Here is a 15,396-nt window from a genome sequence, read left to right as displayed (position 1 = left end):
TCTTAGCCACCCTTGGTTTGTATTTGTGTTGCAAATTTCCTATCAGACTCAGAGCATTGTTCTTGGTGACACACAACCCTCCCATGATACTTGTGACACAACAGCAGTGAAATGGTTAACACAAGAGCGGTGAAAGGGTTAACATGCATCTTGCACAATGAAAAGCTCTCTTCTTCTTCCTGACCCCAGGCAGCTGTGCCACTTTAAATACTGCAGGCAGGGACAGGGAGGGGGTGGTGGAGGTAATTAGGAGGAAAGGGATAGGAACAGGAAGGGGAGGAGAAAGCATTGGACAGACCTGCGTGTGGGGAGGTAATGTGCCTTTAAATGAAAAAGGGGGAAACAGAGTGGGGTGAAAGGGGGCGTAAAGGACGCCATAGGGCGGTGGTGTTGGTGTCACAAATAAAACTTTTTCTATGGTTCAAATGTAGCATTTCGAACCCAAGGAATGGTTCTAAGGCCATGCTGTGCTCCTAACCCCTTCACAGCTGTTTTTTGATGATCCTATTGCACTGTTTGTAGAATGGGGGTCCACGTTACCGTCTGCTTGGCCATCGTGTATAGTTAAGGACTGTTTCCTCTTACGTACGTAGAAATTGTTTTATGTCGTCATCATTATCAATCAACATTATTGCTATAAAGACATCTCCTTGCTTGCATAAAGCTTCATTTCCAAATATGTGTCAGTATGTAAGATTTCAATATCCAGTTCTGTACGTGATACCGGCTCTGATCCAGTGCAAACTTCTGGCTCTTTAAAACATATATAAACCCCAACACTAAAATTGCATAAAATATCTGAAGATCCTGGAATGACGGTCCTTGTACTTTAGGGTGACAACGCTCTTCCTGTTTCTTAATTGTCCTTTGGTTGTCACCTTGTCACAATGATAGAAACAACATATGGCAGCTTGAAAGCTCATTACATAGGCATGATTCATGTTTTTCCACTAAAATGCAAGGTCTGCTTACATTCTCTAAGTCCCCTCTCCTCCCTATATCATCTAGTAGGTATAAAATGTACCCATCCTATATAAAATTAGAATACTTACCCCTGTCTTCTGCCCTGGTTCCTCTTCCTTCCTTGCAGGATTCATGTGAAGTACAGAGCAGCTAAAATCTCACCAGAAAATGCTCCTTCAATGGACTGGAGTGCCTTATTTTTGATAAGGAACATAAAAGCCAAAATTTTACCTTTACCTAGGTATATTTGTGTATTGCCAAGAGTCGATGATTTGAGGAGTAAATTGATCTTCCATTTTTGTAAAAGATCCCTTTTAAATCATCCAAAGCCCAAACTTTTTTTATAACATTAATATTATGATCTTGGTTTTTTTACAGCGCATATGCACTTTACAATGTCCATAGTAATGTCAGTTGTAGTGAATAAAGCACAGATAGGTTAGGACACCTTTCGGTGTCACATTGAGGTGGTTTCTCTTCACATCATGTCCTGTAGACACATGGAAAGACGACTTCTATTCTTGTCCCCACTTTCAATTCTGCCAGCTAAAACTCTCTGGGAGACATTTATGAAGGGAATCAAAGACACATTAAAGCACCACTAAACCCTGTTTATACTCAACTGTCCCCACTCTGTTGCAGGTCCCACCATCTTCTTTTCTGTGTATCTGCTATGCTGGCAGACACAGGGAAAATGTGCCGGGTATCCCAGTTACCTGTTTGGCACACAGGTTGAGCACTATCAGTAGTTCTGATACTAATATGTTAAAACAACCATTTTGACAGTCAAAGAGACCAACCTGGTAATTCACACCTTTGTAAAGTGGAACTCTAAAAATATAAGCCATTCTGCCCCACACCTAGCAAAGCCTCTGTGACAGGTTTACAATGTACTTGTCACCCTTGTGCCTGAATTCTGGGGCAGTCAACTGCAGCAGATGTATTAATGAAGATGAGACAGATTTTCCCTTTGTATACAAGCATTGGTGCGCTGTACTGACATTTATTCTAAATGGTAATTTAATGCACCTTACTGTCTGACCTGCTGTGCATTGCATGGCATCAAAGCCCATGATACTGCTTATATGTAGCGCTGCGAATGTATATATATATATATATATATATATATATATATATATATATATATAATTATATATATATATATATATATATATATATATAACCCCACCTCATAGCTGTATAGATGTAAATTCAACCTAAACAGTTGCATAAATATGAAATAGTCAGGGTCAGGTTTATTTCAGTTGCAGCACGACTTTTAATTGCCAAATGAGGAATTTATCAACGGTGGCACATCTGTCTCACTCCTTCTAGTTACCATTGCCTTGCTATGTGATAGAAATATATAAATGTTCCCCTCTGTGTATAAGCTTCCTGTAATCCTCTGCAAAGCAACACTAAGACTGGCCAAAGAAAGACCTGCAACCTGAGCCATTTTGGGTTTCTTTGCTTGGCACAGTGTTGTTAACTTAGAACTATAAAGATCCTTCCTAGAAGGAAGAGCATCGAAAGGACCTCTGTATCCAATCAGCAAGCTGGGCAAGGGTTGAATGCCACATAATACATTTATGATTTGCTTTTATGAAATTCTTTTTTCTATTTTTTTAAATGTTTATTTTTTACATACCCTGACATTAAGTCTTAATCTTTTTCTTCCCTCCAGGACAAGTTGTCACCTAATTCTAAGATGTCTTCTACAAGCAGAATTGGGCACTGATATATTTATGAAGTCTCAGGATACTTATAATTCCATGACGATCTTTGGCCTTCTTCCCTTAAATCTAAGTTGCTTTAAGTCGCCAAAAAAAAAGAAAAGTCAGCCACTGAAATAGAGGGGCTACTGATAAACATTTCACTGGTTAACTGGACTTTCCTATTCTGTAGGCTTCATCAAGATGACATCTGCTGCTGACATTCTGCATTTCCAACTGCCTGGCCATGAGGCAGCCACCCTTCGCAGCATGAACCAGCTACGTTCAGAGGAACGCTTTTGTGATGTAACTATCCTCTCCGAAAGCCTTAAATTCAAGGGCCACCGAGTGGTGCTGGCGGCTTGTTCTCCCTTCCTCAGAGACCAGTTCCTCCTGAACCCAGGTTCTGAGCTCCAAGTTTCTATCATGCATGGACCAAAAGTTGTGTCAGATCTTCTACTTTCTTGTTACACGGGGCTGCTGGAATTTCCTGTCAGAGAAATAGTTGACTACCTAACCGCCGCTAGTTATCTACAGATGGAACATGTGGTGGAGAAGTGTCGCCAAGCCTTGTGCCAGTTCATCGATCCTCAGATAGGTCTGAGGGATGCTAATAATACTAACAGACCCACCCCAACCCGAAATGCTTCATCTACAACAACATCAACAGGTCCAAGTCATCCGATTGATAAATCTAGATCTTTGAAACCCGAGGTTAAGACAACAGATGACAGTGAGGAGGAAATGTTGATGATGGCAGAAGAGGAAGAAGATGAGGAAGATGATGAAGAATCAACCTCAAATATTTGTATTGTGAAATTGGAGTCTGGTACAGGTGACGTTGTAGAGCAAAAGGGAAGGAGGTCTTGGGATAAACAAGAGCAGAATTTGGTGGCACAGTCAGAGGAGGCTCTGGTCAACTCTACTGTAGAAGGTGGAGAAACGGGAGATGGAGCTATCCAACAAGGTGGAGTGATGAAGGCCATCTATAGTGAAGAAATGGAAAGTGCAGAGGGGGTACTTATTATTCCAAGTAGTTATCATGAAGATGAGGAAGAGACTTTAGAAGGGGGCATGGGTGGCTGTCAAAGCAGCGTTGTAATTGAAGGGTCTCCAAGAAATGCTTTGGGTGGCTTGGCATCTCTGGGGACGATGGTTTTAGGAGACACACGGATAGGTATAAAACGGACATTAAGATGCTCCAAGTGCGAGGAGACTTTTCAAGGGGTGGAGAAGCTTGTGTTCCACATGCGGGCACAGCACTTTGTCTTCATGTGCCCACGTTGTGGGAAACAATTTAACCACAGCAGCAACCTTAACCGCCACATAAATGTACACAGAGGGGTGAAATCACACTCCTGCAACATATGCGGCAAGTGCTTCACTCAGAAATCAACGCTCCACGACCACCTAAACCTTCACAGCGGGGAGCGACCGTACCGATGTTCTTACTGCGACGTCAGGTTCGCCCACAAACCCGCCATAAGACGTCATCTCAAGGAGCAGCATGGAAAGACCACAGCGCAGAATATCATGGAAGCTGGCGTGGCTGAGATGAACATCATGCTGGGATGTGGGAATGAATGAGAGAACATCACGTAGAACTTAAGTAGAAGCAAAGTTTGAGCTTTAAAAAAAAAGTTTTGTCTACTTTGTATTTGCACTAATCTGCTAGGTATAACTTTTTTAGGCCTAGTAACTTTTTTCAACTTCTGTGACTGCCCATTTCACCTGTTTAGCTCTGTAAAAAACAATATCCTTTAAACCAGATTTGGCAGAATCCAGCCTTCAGTTTTTTTTGGGAACTACTAGGTCCAGCGTGCACTGCCAGAAGATTTGTTAGACCTGCTTAGGTCTATGTTCAAAACTACCACTGCCATATCTTGATTAGCTCTTAGCAATACTAACAGGAACATTTAAAGTGTATGGTCACCTAAATCTTTTTTTTTTTAGATTTGGATAGAATGAAGAAGGATTAAAACCCCTGTGGGCTCCACTTCTATCCAAGGCTCCAAATGTTCTTTCCCTTTCTGTCCTCGTTTCACCAGACCGGAGGTAAAGGAAATCACCAATTACAACAACGGCAGAGAAATGCTTTGTTTTATTGTAGTGGAAAAATACTATGATGCCTCCTTTTTTTGTGACCCTGTTGCAGATATTCTTACTTCCTGTCTGTGGAAACTATTGCCACTCGGAGAAAAAAAAATGAAAGGTCAAAAGGAGCCCCACATAGGTGAATATAACATCCCTTCCCTATGATAAAAAAAAAGTGTTTGCAGTGCTTACGTAAGGCAAAGAACAATATGCACATTGAGGCAACTCAAAGAAACCAATCAGAAGTGCAATCTGATTGGATGCTACAGGTTAAACACTATCATTGGTTTGGATACTATTATGTGTATTTGAAAATTTAGAACATATGTGGGGTTTTTATTGTTGTTTGTGTCACTATTGGGGAAATCTCTCCAATAGGAAATCAAACAAATAAAAAAACATCTTTCCTATTTTTTGTCCTGTTGTTACATAGACGGGATGAAAGAAATGGTGACCATAAAGGAATCTCAATCAGAGAACTTGCGATAATATTTAGGCTTTTCCATTCTATCCGAAACTAAAAAAAAATAACATATCAGTGTGTGCATTTTTTACCTACCTGGAAGCCCATGTCATTTGAGCTTACTGTATAGTTTGGGTGTTTTAAATAAAAGAAAACAAAACAATGAATTTAATTTAGAATGTTGGATAACAGTTTCAGATTGTATAGATCTGTGGTCATGAATAACAACTTAGATGTCAGTTTTTTTATGAAAGTGAAATACATAAACTGGACATAGAATCCGTCTCTTCCAGTCTAGTGTCCGCTTACAGTCTGAACAGCAGAGTTTAGGGAGAGAGAGGGTCAAACAGTACAAGAAACCAATCATCTGATGTGCAAGAAGTATGCTGATAGCTGGAGGAAGCTGAGTGACGGAGAAAATAGATATTCAGTGTGCTGCTTTTGCTTTCACTGTCTAGAACAGCATTTCTCAACCAGGGTTCCTACAGAGGTTGCCAGGGGGTTCCTTAAGCAATGAGCAATTTGCCTCTCAGGTAAGTTTAACTGACAACAATGAACGTTTTGGCTATCTGTAAGGGTAACATTCCTCCCACTTACCAGCAATGTAAGAGTCGTTTTTCCTACTGACCACCACATAATTTAATGTGAGCTGTAGATAAAGTAATTATAGTAGGGGTTCTCTGAAAGTTATTTCAAGAGTTCCCCCCATGTTAAAAAGGTTGAGAAAGGCTAGTTTAGACATAGAATAGGGGACCTGAAAGTAAAAGTGAAACTGTAACAGAGAAATATTGGAATCCCATCCTTACAGACAGGGCTGTGCTGTGGAGCAAAGCTGTACAGATCCCAAGGCTTGATAGACCGAAATAAAAACTACCTCTGGTTACAAATACTAATACAAATACTTGCCTCTCCGAGACCTAACTGCATTAACATCGGACATATCTACAGTTGTATTGGATGCTCCTGCCCTAGCTGTTCTCTGTGGTTCCATCTGCCAGCTGCTACTGCCATACTATGTTCAGCACTAACATAGGAGCTGGCATCTGGACTCTCCTTAAGTGCCACAGCTCACCCAAAGGACTTGCTTATCCCCAGTATTGGGAGTCTTGGTATAGAGGCTGCTTTTTTAGATTTTATCTCATAGGAAAAAAGTTGCTTTAAAGTGGACCTGTCATATAATATCACGTGATTCACTACGGAACATATTATTACCAAATGACATCATATGTTGGAGTAAAAAGAAATTACGTACCTTTTTCTTGCCACAGATAAACACTGTTGTGTCATGTTCATCCTGGGGAAAAGAGAACATGGTCACTGGTTGTTGCCAAGTGCAGTGTGTATATATCATAATATTAGGCACTGCAGGAAATAAACATAATCATATACATATATATAAATACATAAATATATCATTAGGTAAAGGATCAGCAGGAATCCCCTGGGCATCTTGGTTGGCTCAGTGGCTAGCACTCTGCCTTCGCAGCGATCGGTCCCCGGTTCAATCAATCTGCAAGGAGTTTGAATGTTCTTCCAGTGTTTGCCTGAGTTTTCTCCCACATCCCAAAAACATGCATTTAGGTTAAAGCGGACCAATCACCAAAAATTTTAAATTTACATAAAAAGGTGGACAACCCTTTTATGTAAAGTAAGAATGCTATTTATTTTTTTTTTAAAGCCCCTGGCTACTTCTTCTGCACATGCCTAATCTCAGGCATGCGCAGAAGTGACATTATAATAAATTGAGGTGAAAAAATGCTGATCTCACACATACGCAGTGAGATCGGCACTTATTTTTTCTCCATTTACAGCAAGCTATGTCACCTGATCCCACGCCGCGCAGTGCCAGATCATGTGATGTAGTCAGAACAAGGAAGAAGACGGATAAAGATGGCGTTGCCCGGTGCGTTGTGATGAAGACAGCAAGATGGGTGGGATTCAATCAAGGACATCTCTAGCAGGATCGCAGGATCTGAGGACTTAAAGGTAAGTGAGGTTTTTTATTTTTAGTTTAATTCTGCTTTAATTGGCTTCCCTGTGTTAATGGCATGTGGTATGGTAGAGAAATTAGATTGTGAGCCACTTAGAGGGACATTTAGTGATATGTGCAGTGCTTCGTAATATGTTGGCGCTATATAAACACAAATAAATGCTTGATGTACAGAATTACAAGCTATACAGGAAACAAAGTAATTGAAACATTACCATATTAACAAAATGAAATATTGATAAGAAGGCTACAGGTCCTCTTAATCCCCCAAATTACTGATCTGGATAGATATACTGTATATGAACATATATAATGTATATGTAAGCACACACAGGAGGGGGGGGAAGTAATGTTTCCCCTCCGGTCTGTTCAATGTCCTTTCATATTACAGGGCAGATGATGGTGAAATGTTGACATGTCTTCTTACTCTAAATATAGATAGCAGAATCACAAGGCCAGAAGGTTTGGAGGAGGGAGGGGGTGCCATAAATGTCAGGAACGTAAAAGATGCTGTGGTCCGCAGACATGACACATACAGTACAACTTATGTTACGGCAATACTCCCCTTATCTCCATGGCTGCTCCCTGCAGATACTTCTCTCTATAGTCCGGCCCTCTGGAGCTGATTGAGGACAAAGACAGGGCAATTCTCCCCACACAAATTCTAATACTTCCCCGCTCTATCTGAAACAAAAAATATTAGATAAACTTTTCTAACATTTTCCACATCTGTACAGGGCCTCTTTAGAAACCATGGTGTGCAATCACAACAATGTCGCCATGACAACCAATATGGCGGCCTCCATTGCCACCCTCACCCAGATGTACACAGCAAGATGATGGTGCAGCCCAAAAAATAAATGCCGGCCATACATCTGATTGTAGAACGTCCTGTGACGGCCTGCACGCACCGTCAGTCTGATTGGACAATTAATTTTAGATTTATGAAGCGTAAGGGCCCACCTGCCATATTGTTTACATAGGCCCTCTTATAGTAAATGTGAACCTTAGATTTAGACAGTCTTGGTTCCATGTTTTTTGACTGATCTCCTCTAGCCTCATTCAGCCACTTCCTTTCTATATAAACATACTCCAGCGTCTTCGGTCTCGACCAGCTTAACCATGGTAACATTGGCGGCCATGTTTGCACAATAGGTGTCCACAACGAGAAAGTTTTCACTCTATAACAGGAAATGCCAGGACAAGGACCTTTATGGAAGGATCGTCAGTGCTTTAATGAAAGTTACAGATTTTTAAAAGACTGAAAACCACATTTGAAGATCCATGGTGAAGCCAATCTGTGGGTGGTTGGATGCAGTGAAACTAAAACACCTTTTGTTTTTATTTCTGTGTCCCTAATGGGGAATTATTTCCTACTTCATGTTGAGATACTGGAAAGGAGTATAGAGGAAGTGAAACTTTTGTTGGTATTGCTGTCTGTGCTTTCCCGTCTTATCGGCACCATAACATTTTTTCGTACAGGTGTCACTGGGACAGGAAGTAAAAAAAATCCTCTTTTAGGGGGTCACAGAGAAATAAAAGCCTGCCAGAATTGTAGTACTTTTCTTGATTCTACCCAAAACAAAAAGTAATGGCTGAAGGCTTTAACTCTGCTACTAAAGCACAGTAAATCAGTAGGGTAACCCCCCCATATAAGACTTTGGCCCTGATTTATTAAAGCTCTCCAAGGCTGTAGAGGATATACCTTCACCAGTGAACCTGGCTGATTCAGAAAATCTGGAATGGATTTCCTAAAAGTCATTAGCTTCAATAATCAGGGCCTTTGCATACAATTGTATTGCTTTGGGACAGGTCCTCTTTACTTAGATATAAGTGAAAAAGACATAGTGCATAGTTGATCTCCGGTATTTTTTTAGAGACAATGCTGCTTAACAACTATATTGCCCCTTTCTAGTTTTTTATTCCTCCATTATTTACTGTACTCAAACCCACAGGTGTTTTACTTTGGTCCTCACGTGCAGTCAGAGCATGGCATTGCCGCTTTAAGTGACTCCATGACGTTTAATCGAGGCTTGAAACGCAAATCGGCCAATCAGTGCCCGGGCACGTGACCCATGACACGCAAATGTTTACAATGGACTCCAAGAAGGGCAGCGTGAACCTTGTGCGTCTCCAGGACAACGAGAGAGCCAATAGGGTGCCAGAGAGCATTGTTGTAGCCGGCCCACCCGGTGGAAGGCTCCCCGTCCAATCCGGTGGGGAGGGAGTCGGAAGTGAGGTCAGTGGGCAGACGGGAAGTGCTGTGTGCAGAGCAGCGATGGAGGCGGCGGGAGAGAGAGTGAGAAAAAAGATGGGAGGAATGCTGAGGAGCGACGGGCTGTATGAGAGGGGAGAGTGTCCGGGGCATTATGTGAATGCAGGGGCAGAGACACCTTAATGGCAGATTTGATATTGGAGAGCAGATGGCAATAACCTGAGGTGGTGTCAATATGGAAAGAATGAGGATAGGAGAGGGAAAATAAAATATGAGCAGAGCATGGGGGGAACCAAAGACATGAGAAGAAAGTTATAGAGGAATGAAGAGGCTATAGGGGGAATGGAGGGGGCAGGTGGGGGGTATAGGGTGAAGGTGGGGGCTATGGGGTGAATGGAGGGGGCAGGTGGGGACTATGGGGTGAATGGAGGGGGCAGGTGAGGGCTACAAGGGCATGGAGGGGGCAGATGGGGGCTACCAGAGATATGGCAGAGTATAAGGGCAATAGAAAGGGCACCTTGGGGGTAAATTCAGGGCTAAAGAGAGCCTGGGTGGGTATTACAAAGGGTATGTGAAGGGGGGCATATGGGGTATGTTGAGTGGAGGGGGTGGCTAAAAGGGCATTATAAGGGGTATATAGAGAGAAAGAAGTGGGTACAGGGGCAGAACAAATGATCTATAGAGAGTAGAGGGGGTGGGTAAAGAGGCAATAGTAAGGTTATGTAGATAAGAAGGGACGCAGAGGTGAATATTTGGGGTAAAAAAATTTTGGAAAGTGTATGTGTAGGGAGCGGGGTAGGGGGTGGTATATGAAAAGGCAGGGAGGGGAAGGGGAAGAAGAAGGGATTTGAGAAATGGAGGCAGTAATAAAACAAGTGTATAGTAAGGATGGGGTAGGTAGAAGATCGGTAGAAGGAGCTGATGGTGTGGGTATAAGGGCCATAGGAGAGGTGAATGGAGAGGATGTGGAGCTGATGATGATGATGAATAAAGTGTGTGGAGCTCAGAAAAGGAACAACAGATAGAATATGCAGGGCAGAGTTGGGCCCCTGGGGCAATAGATGGGGCATTTAGTGGTGTAAGTATAGGGGGCAGTAAGCTTCGTATTAGATCAGTATAATGAACACTTGCAGAGGGCAATAGGCACTTGTTGAGTGAGGGTATAACTCAGAGGGGTCCCTGTATATATTACAATGAACATTACAGTCAGGTGATGGATGGATGAAATGGGGGATGTAAATTAGAAAATTGGAGGAACATGTAAGAGTAATAACAATGGGCAATACAGTGAGGTTGGGAGACTGTACGTATTGCAATGTGACTTGCTGTTTTAATATTAATGGGATAATATAACAATGTATAATATAAAATTATTTGGAGGTATTAGAATTATTATAACGGCTTCTTTTGTTTTTCTTCCAGGCATTACTTCTGGGGGAGTCGGAAACAGAAATCCCTCATGAAGAAGAGACCATGGGGATATCGGGCAGTGTAAACAAAAGTAAGTAGGAAACACATGGACCTGGAAGATTCCAGCGAGAAAATGTTTGAGGGAATGTCTGATTAACTGTTTTATGTGTGTATTCTAAATATTCACAATTAGCATGATGTCATTGATCCCATGTGACGGTAAATCCTGGATTTTTCTTAGTTTTTTTATATATTACATTATCTCCCAGTGGAAAATCCACTTTAATCACAGCTGGTCTGTATGTTTTTTGAAGATTCTGGCCACACATATCATCGCTCTTTGTCCCTGTCTATCATGTAATGATGTGGGATTATATTCTTATGTTATTGCTTGGTTTAACCTTCAGGTGGTGCTACCGTCGAGGTGTCTGTGGATGGGGCATCTGGAATTCCGACTCCTGAGGAGGTTGCGGTTGACGAGAAAGAAAAGGAAAGCCAAGGCTTCTCACCTGCAAGTCGAGGACTTCCAGGTAAAAATGGGAATATGAAGCAGATCTTTACTAATAATAAGACAGAAGAAATTGAATGTTAAGCTAACATTCCATCATCGTGTTTCTCAACACGCCAACATGCCTCTCGCTCACCAATGATCTTTTTGCCTATCTGTGAGGGTGACATTCTTCCCACACCAGGAAATTCTTCCTATTGACTACCACGCTAATATACTCTGAGCTGTGGATATAGTAATATTGGCAAAGGTTCCCTGAAAGTTTTTCGAGGGTTTGTCTGCATTATAAAGTCAAAAAAACCTGTTCTAGATTAAAAAATTATATATATAGATTATAAAATGTTTGAAGGTATACACATTGCTGTACTGACTGATAGCCAATATTTTCCCGGGTAAACACTGGTTTGGACAGCTCTGTTCAGTTAGTCTTAAACTACACGAGCAACAAGAATAACAAAAATCAGTCCCTGAACAGTTTACCTTTATAGGTGTTAGATGACTGAAACCTTTCTTTTTTTTTCCCCCTACCAGGCCATGCTTCAAAGTCTTTCCCAACACCACCTTCCTTGACCTCTTCACCGGTCTCCAGCAGAGCCAAAATGTCCCTAACTGGGGCTGCCAAAATGCTGCACACACCACAAAGCCTGGCCATGAGACTGCTTAATCTGAACAGAGAGGGAACAGACAAAGTGCACCGTGCCAGGAAGACCATGCCACGGGCAGGCAATGTGAGTTTGACAGAAGTTCTGACAGATCTGTTATTATTGTAAAATAAAAATCTCTTTTGAAATCTCTGTCATACTGGGGTTATCGATATGCATGTGTGTGTTTGAAAAACCTTAGCGATCACATCCTACTCTTGTACCTGGAAGCGCCATGTAGTGTTGTGTGTAGTACTGTAATGCAGAGTTCTGGCAATGTACATATCAATAGATTGGTGTACTAAAAGTGGACCTATTACTGAGAGATGATGGAAGCTGCCATTGCTGAATTGTTAAAGAATGCTCATTGGCTGGAAAATTGGATGGAAAGCTGGTCTTTTCACTTTAGTAGTTTCAGTCCAACATCTAAAAAAAAAAAAAGAATGAAGCTAACTACAGTGTTCTCCCCAGACATTTTTTTGCAGCTGGGTGGGAGAAAGCTGTAGCCGGGTGGTCAAAATGTGGGCAGATAAAATGCAAAAAATATAGTCCTCCCAATTGTTTCCAGCAATCCTTATATTTGTTCCAGTTTTCTGCTGCTCCTCTATAATTTATTTTAACTTTCTATAGTCCTTAAAGCGGAACTATATCTCCTCTCCCTTAGTATGTCCCATTTTCTATCCTTTTTGTGTGTGTAATCACTTGTAGTAGTGGAACAAGTTAGGCTTAGCTTAATTCACATTAGCAGTAAAAAAAATATGCCATTAATTACTCCTGAGTGCACACCTAGGATTGGTGCTTTTTCAGGCTTTTGCAAACGGCTGTAAAATTATATCAAAGCAGTAAATTTATTAATTGAAACCACTTCCCATGTTCTCCCCAGCCCCTTTTAGCTGGGTGCAGCACCCAGCACTTTTAGGAGACCACCTGGCTGTTTTTTGGGTGGTCACTGAAGAGTTTGGTCACAATACATCTGCTTACATTTTCTCACCCGGCTTAAGCATTTAATTTGGGGTTGAACGCTGCACTTTAACAAAACGCAATTCACCCTCAATCATTGCATGTAGTGCCTGAAAAAAACATGCATCAACACTGCTACAGCCTGAAAAAAAACAAAAAAATACCGAATTTACTGTTACAATAGTGAACAGTTTTAGGCAATAAAGCCCTTTAAACTACTTGCAAAAGCTGCTAATGTAAACTAGACTTTGTCCAGCATACGCATAATATACCTGGGCTCTCCAGTGGGCAGCAGAGAGTGATAGAACTACAGATCCCAGCACACCATCTTCTGTTCCTGTAGTAGAACTACAGATCCCAGCATGCACACAGTCCTCTGTTCCTGACACAAAGTCTTCTGCCTGTCAAAGGATCAGAACACCAACCAGGCTAAAAAACCAAGACAAAAATAACGGCTTCCATAATCACTCATTAATAGGTCTGTTTTTAATAGACACTTTTTTTTTTCTGAATGTAGCAGTTGTAAACTATTTAATATGTTTAAAAGATGTAAAATATTTTTTATTTTTTCTTGATAGATGAAATTACTTTAAATAAAGAGCGTTCTCATATATTTGAGAGGTTTATGTACTTCACCTGCTTTATAATTAATAATATGTCCGCATCCGAATCATTTCTAACCCTGAGGGATTGTGAAGAGGTTATACAGTATAATGGTTCTTGCGTTATTGATTAGGAATGTTTACTCATTAAGTTTCGTGTTACTGGGATTTTTTTTATTTCTGAATGTTTCTTTTATTTTGTGTTTATATCCCCCTTCTTGTTTTTTGAATTTCAATCTCTGTTTGGATTCTGTACTTGCTTTGTTTTGTATTTTGAAATTTTTCATAAATAAAGTTATAAAACAATTCAGTTATTAGGTAATAAGCTTTTTAGAGTTGCCACACAAATAATGAAAGTCTTAAAATTAAAAAGGAGATATTTTAGCTTTAAAAAAAAAAAAAAAAAGTACCCTAATAACTGAATATGTGCCACAAATCTTTCCTGTTCAGTTTTGTATTAGAAATAAATCTAAATCACACTGGTTTTGTCAAATGACCAGGAAGATGACACAGAGATCTAAAACAGGAAATAGTTGCTGAACAAAAACTGCTGGGCACTCTGCAGGTAAAGCAGTTTACATATATCTAATATACAGTGGGACTATGGCTTCCCAATAATAATGTCCTGCAGTAATAAATATGTGATCCTGCAGTTTTCATTTAGTCCCCTGTAAAGTCTTACAGATTCCTGTTGATCCCACTAGTAATGTCCACCTAATGCAGCTGTTGTGTTGGAGTGGCAATGATACTGCACTACTTCTTTTTTCAAAGCATTGTTACCACTCTCATGTAGGTTGTCCATGTTTAAAAACAATGTTCCTGAGTGTGGCTATCACTGTCGTCAGTCCTGATTTACAAGCTCTTTGCTTGTCATTGGGTACCAGCTGGGTGGTTACTGAAAATTGCCAGGTGGTGCACCCAACTAGAAGGGGTTGGGGAAAACTCTGACCGCTCTTGCACTGTAGTTTGCAGTGCTTGGGGTGGCGGACAGAGTGATATTAAATTGGGGAAGGTAAACATTTGGCTTACTTTATGAGGCTTTTGTGTCACATATGTCATTCAGGGCCTTTACTTGCAAAGGGTCCCTAAAGCAAAACTATATGTAAAAAAAAAAAAAAAAATTTGATCAGGCAGGTCCTTTATTGTGCAATAAATTATACATACCTACCTGATAGCATTTTTGTCTTTACACTCACCAGTCCTCTCACCTTCATAAACACCACCATCTCAACTCCTCTTTCAGGTGTCGGATATTAAGCCATCTTGATAGGCCAGGCCTAAATGATGTAACTCCCATGCATGAGTTCATTCATACCCAGCATATCCCGACATCCTGCACTACACTGGCTGTAGAAAATTGCAAACAGGCAAGCTTGTAATGTTGCAGAAGGTACATCCTCTATCCTTTCTGTAAAAAAAAAAAATCCTGCCTGGTTGCAATTTGATAATGTGTAACTACAATTCTGCTTTATTTATATGTTTTTCTACTGGCATAGAATTAAGCTTGTTTTGTCCTTGTGTTAAGCGGTATTCCTTTGTTTCAGGCGTTGGTGGATGGAGGGCACTTGGCTGATGGAGAAAAGCAAATGCAGAAGAAAGACTTTGATGTGGAGAAGAGGCATAGCCCAGGTATTGTGAAGCAATTTATTAACAGAGATGGACCGGTGATATATTGTAATGACACAGTTCTATAATCGGTTACTTTCTCTCTCCAGATTCTACACAGAAGAGGACCAACTCTAATACTCCCGCTAACAAATCCAAAGAAGCTGAGGTGAGAATGAGTTGTGATAATTGTTGGAAAATGCATATAAAAATTTATATTACACACAGGAGCC

General features: G+C 40.9%; 2 protein-coding genes across 4 annotated transcripts in view; both read left to right on the top strand.

Moving 5' to 3' along the window:
* The first annotated feature begins 247 nt into the window (after positions 1-247).
* ZBTB12 (zinc finger and BTB domain containing 12) lies at positions 248-5,399 on the top strand. 3 transcript variants are annotated; one of them, XR_011923571.1, is made up of 3 exons: positions 248-312; positions 2,648-4,730; positions 4,831-5,399. XR_011923571.1 is itself a non-coding variant. In XM_072431625.1 (2 exons), exon 2 carries the CDS (start codon positions 2,880-2,882, stop codon positions 4,260-4,262), a length of 1,383 nt encoding a protein of 460 aa, XP_072287726.1. In that variant the 5' UTR covers positions 248-312; positions 2,648-2,879; the 3' UTR covers positions 4,263-5,399. The 3 variants fall into 3 exon arrangements, 2 of the variants coding, with proteins under 2 accessions (XP_072287726.1, XP_072287727.1); XM_072431625.1 differs by having other exon boundaries at positions 2,648-5,399; XM_072431626.1 differs by lacking the exon at positions 248-312 and adding an exon at positions 433-585 and having other exon boundaries at positions 2,648-5,399.
* Positions 4,831-15,396, top strand: part of EHMT2 (euchromatic histone lysine methyltransferase 2) — a 26,092-nt gene continuing 15,526 nt past the window's right edge. The window contains exons 1-7 of the mRNA XM_072430734.1: positions 4,831-4,908; positions 9,178-9,461; positions 10,860-10,938; positions 11,255-11,377; positions 11,887-12,083; positions 15,103-15,187; positions 15,274-15,332. Of these exons, the coding sequence (XP_072286835.1) occupies positions 9,309-9,461; positions 10,860-10,938; positions 11,255-11,377; positions 11,887-12,083; positions 15,103-15,187; positions 15,274-15,332 (696 nt within the window). The 5' untranslated portion in view covers positions 4,831-4,908; positions 9,178-9,308. The remainder of the gene's footprint in view (positions 4,909-9,177; positions 9,462-10,859; positions 10,939-11,254; positions 11,378-11,886; positions 12,084-15,102; positions 15,188-15,273; positions 15,333-15,396) is intronic.

The sequence above is a fragment of the Pyxicephalus adspersus genome, chromosome Z, assembly GCF_032062135.1.
Source record: "Pyxicephalus adspersus chromosome Z, UCB_Pads_2.0, whole genome shotgun sequence".
Lineage (NCBI taxonomy): Eukaryota > Metazoa > Chordata > Amphibia > Anura > Pyxicephalidae > Pyxicephalus > Pyxicephalus adspersus.
Note: the sequence above shows the minus strand (reverse complement) of the source record. Positions and strands in the feature narration are given on the sequence as shown.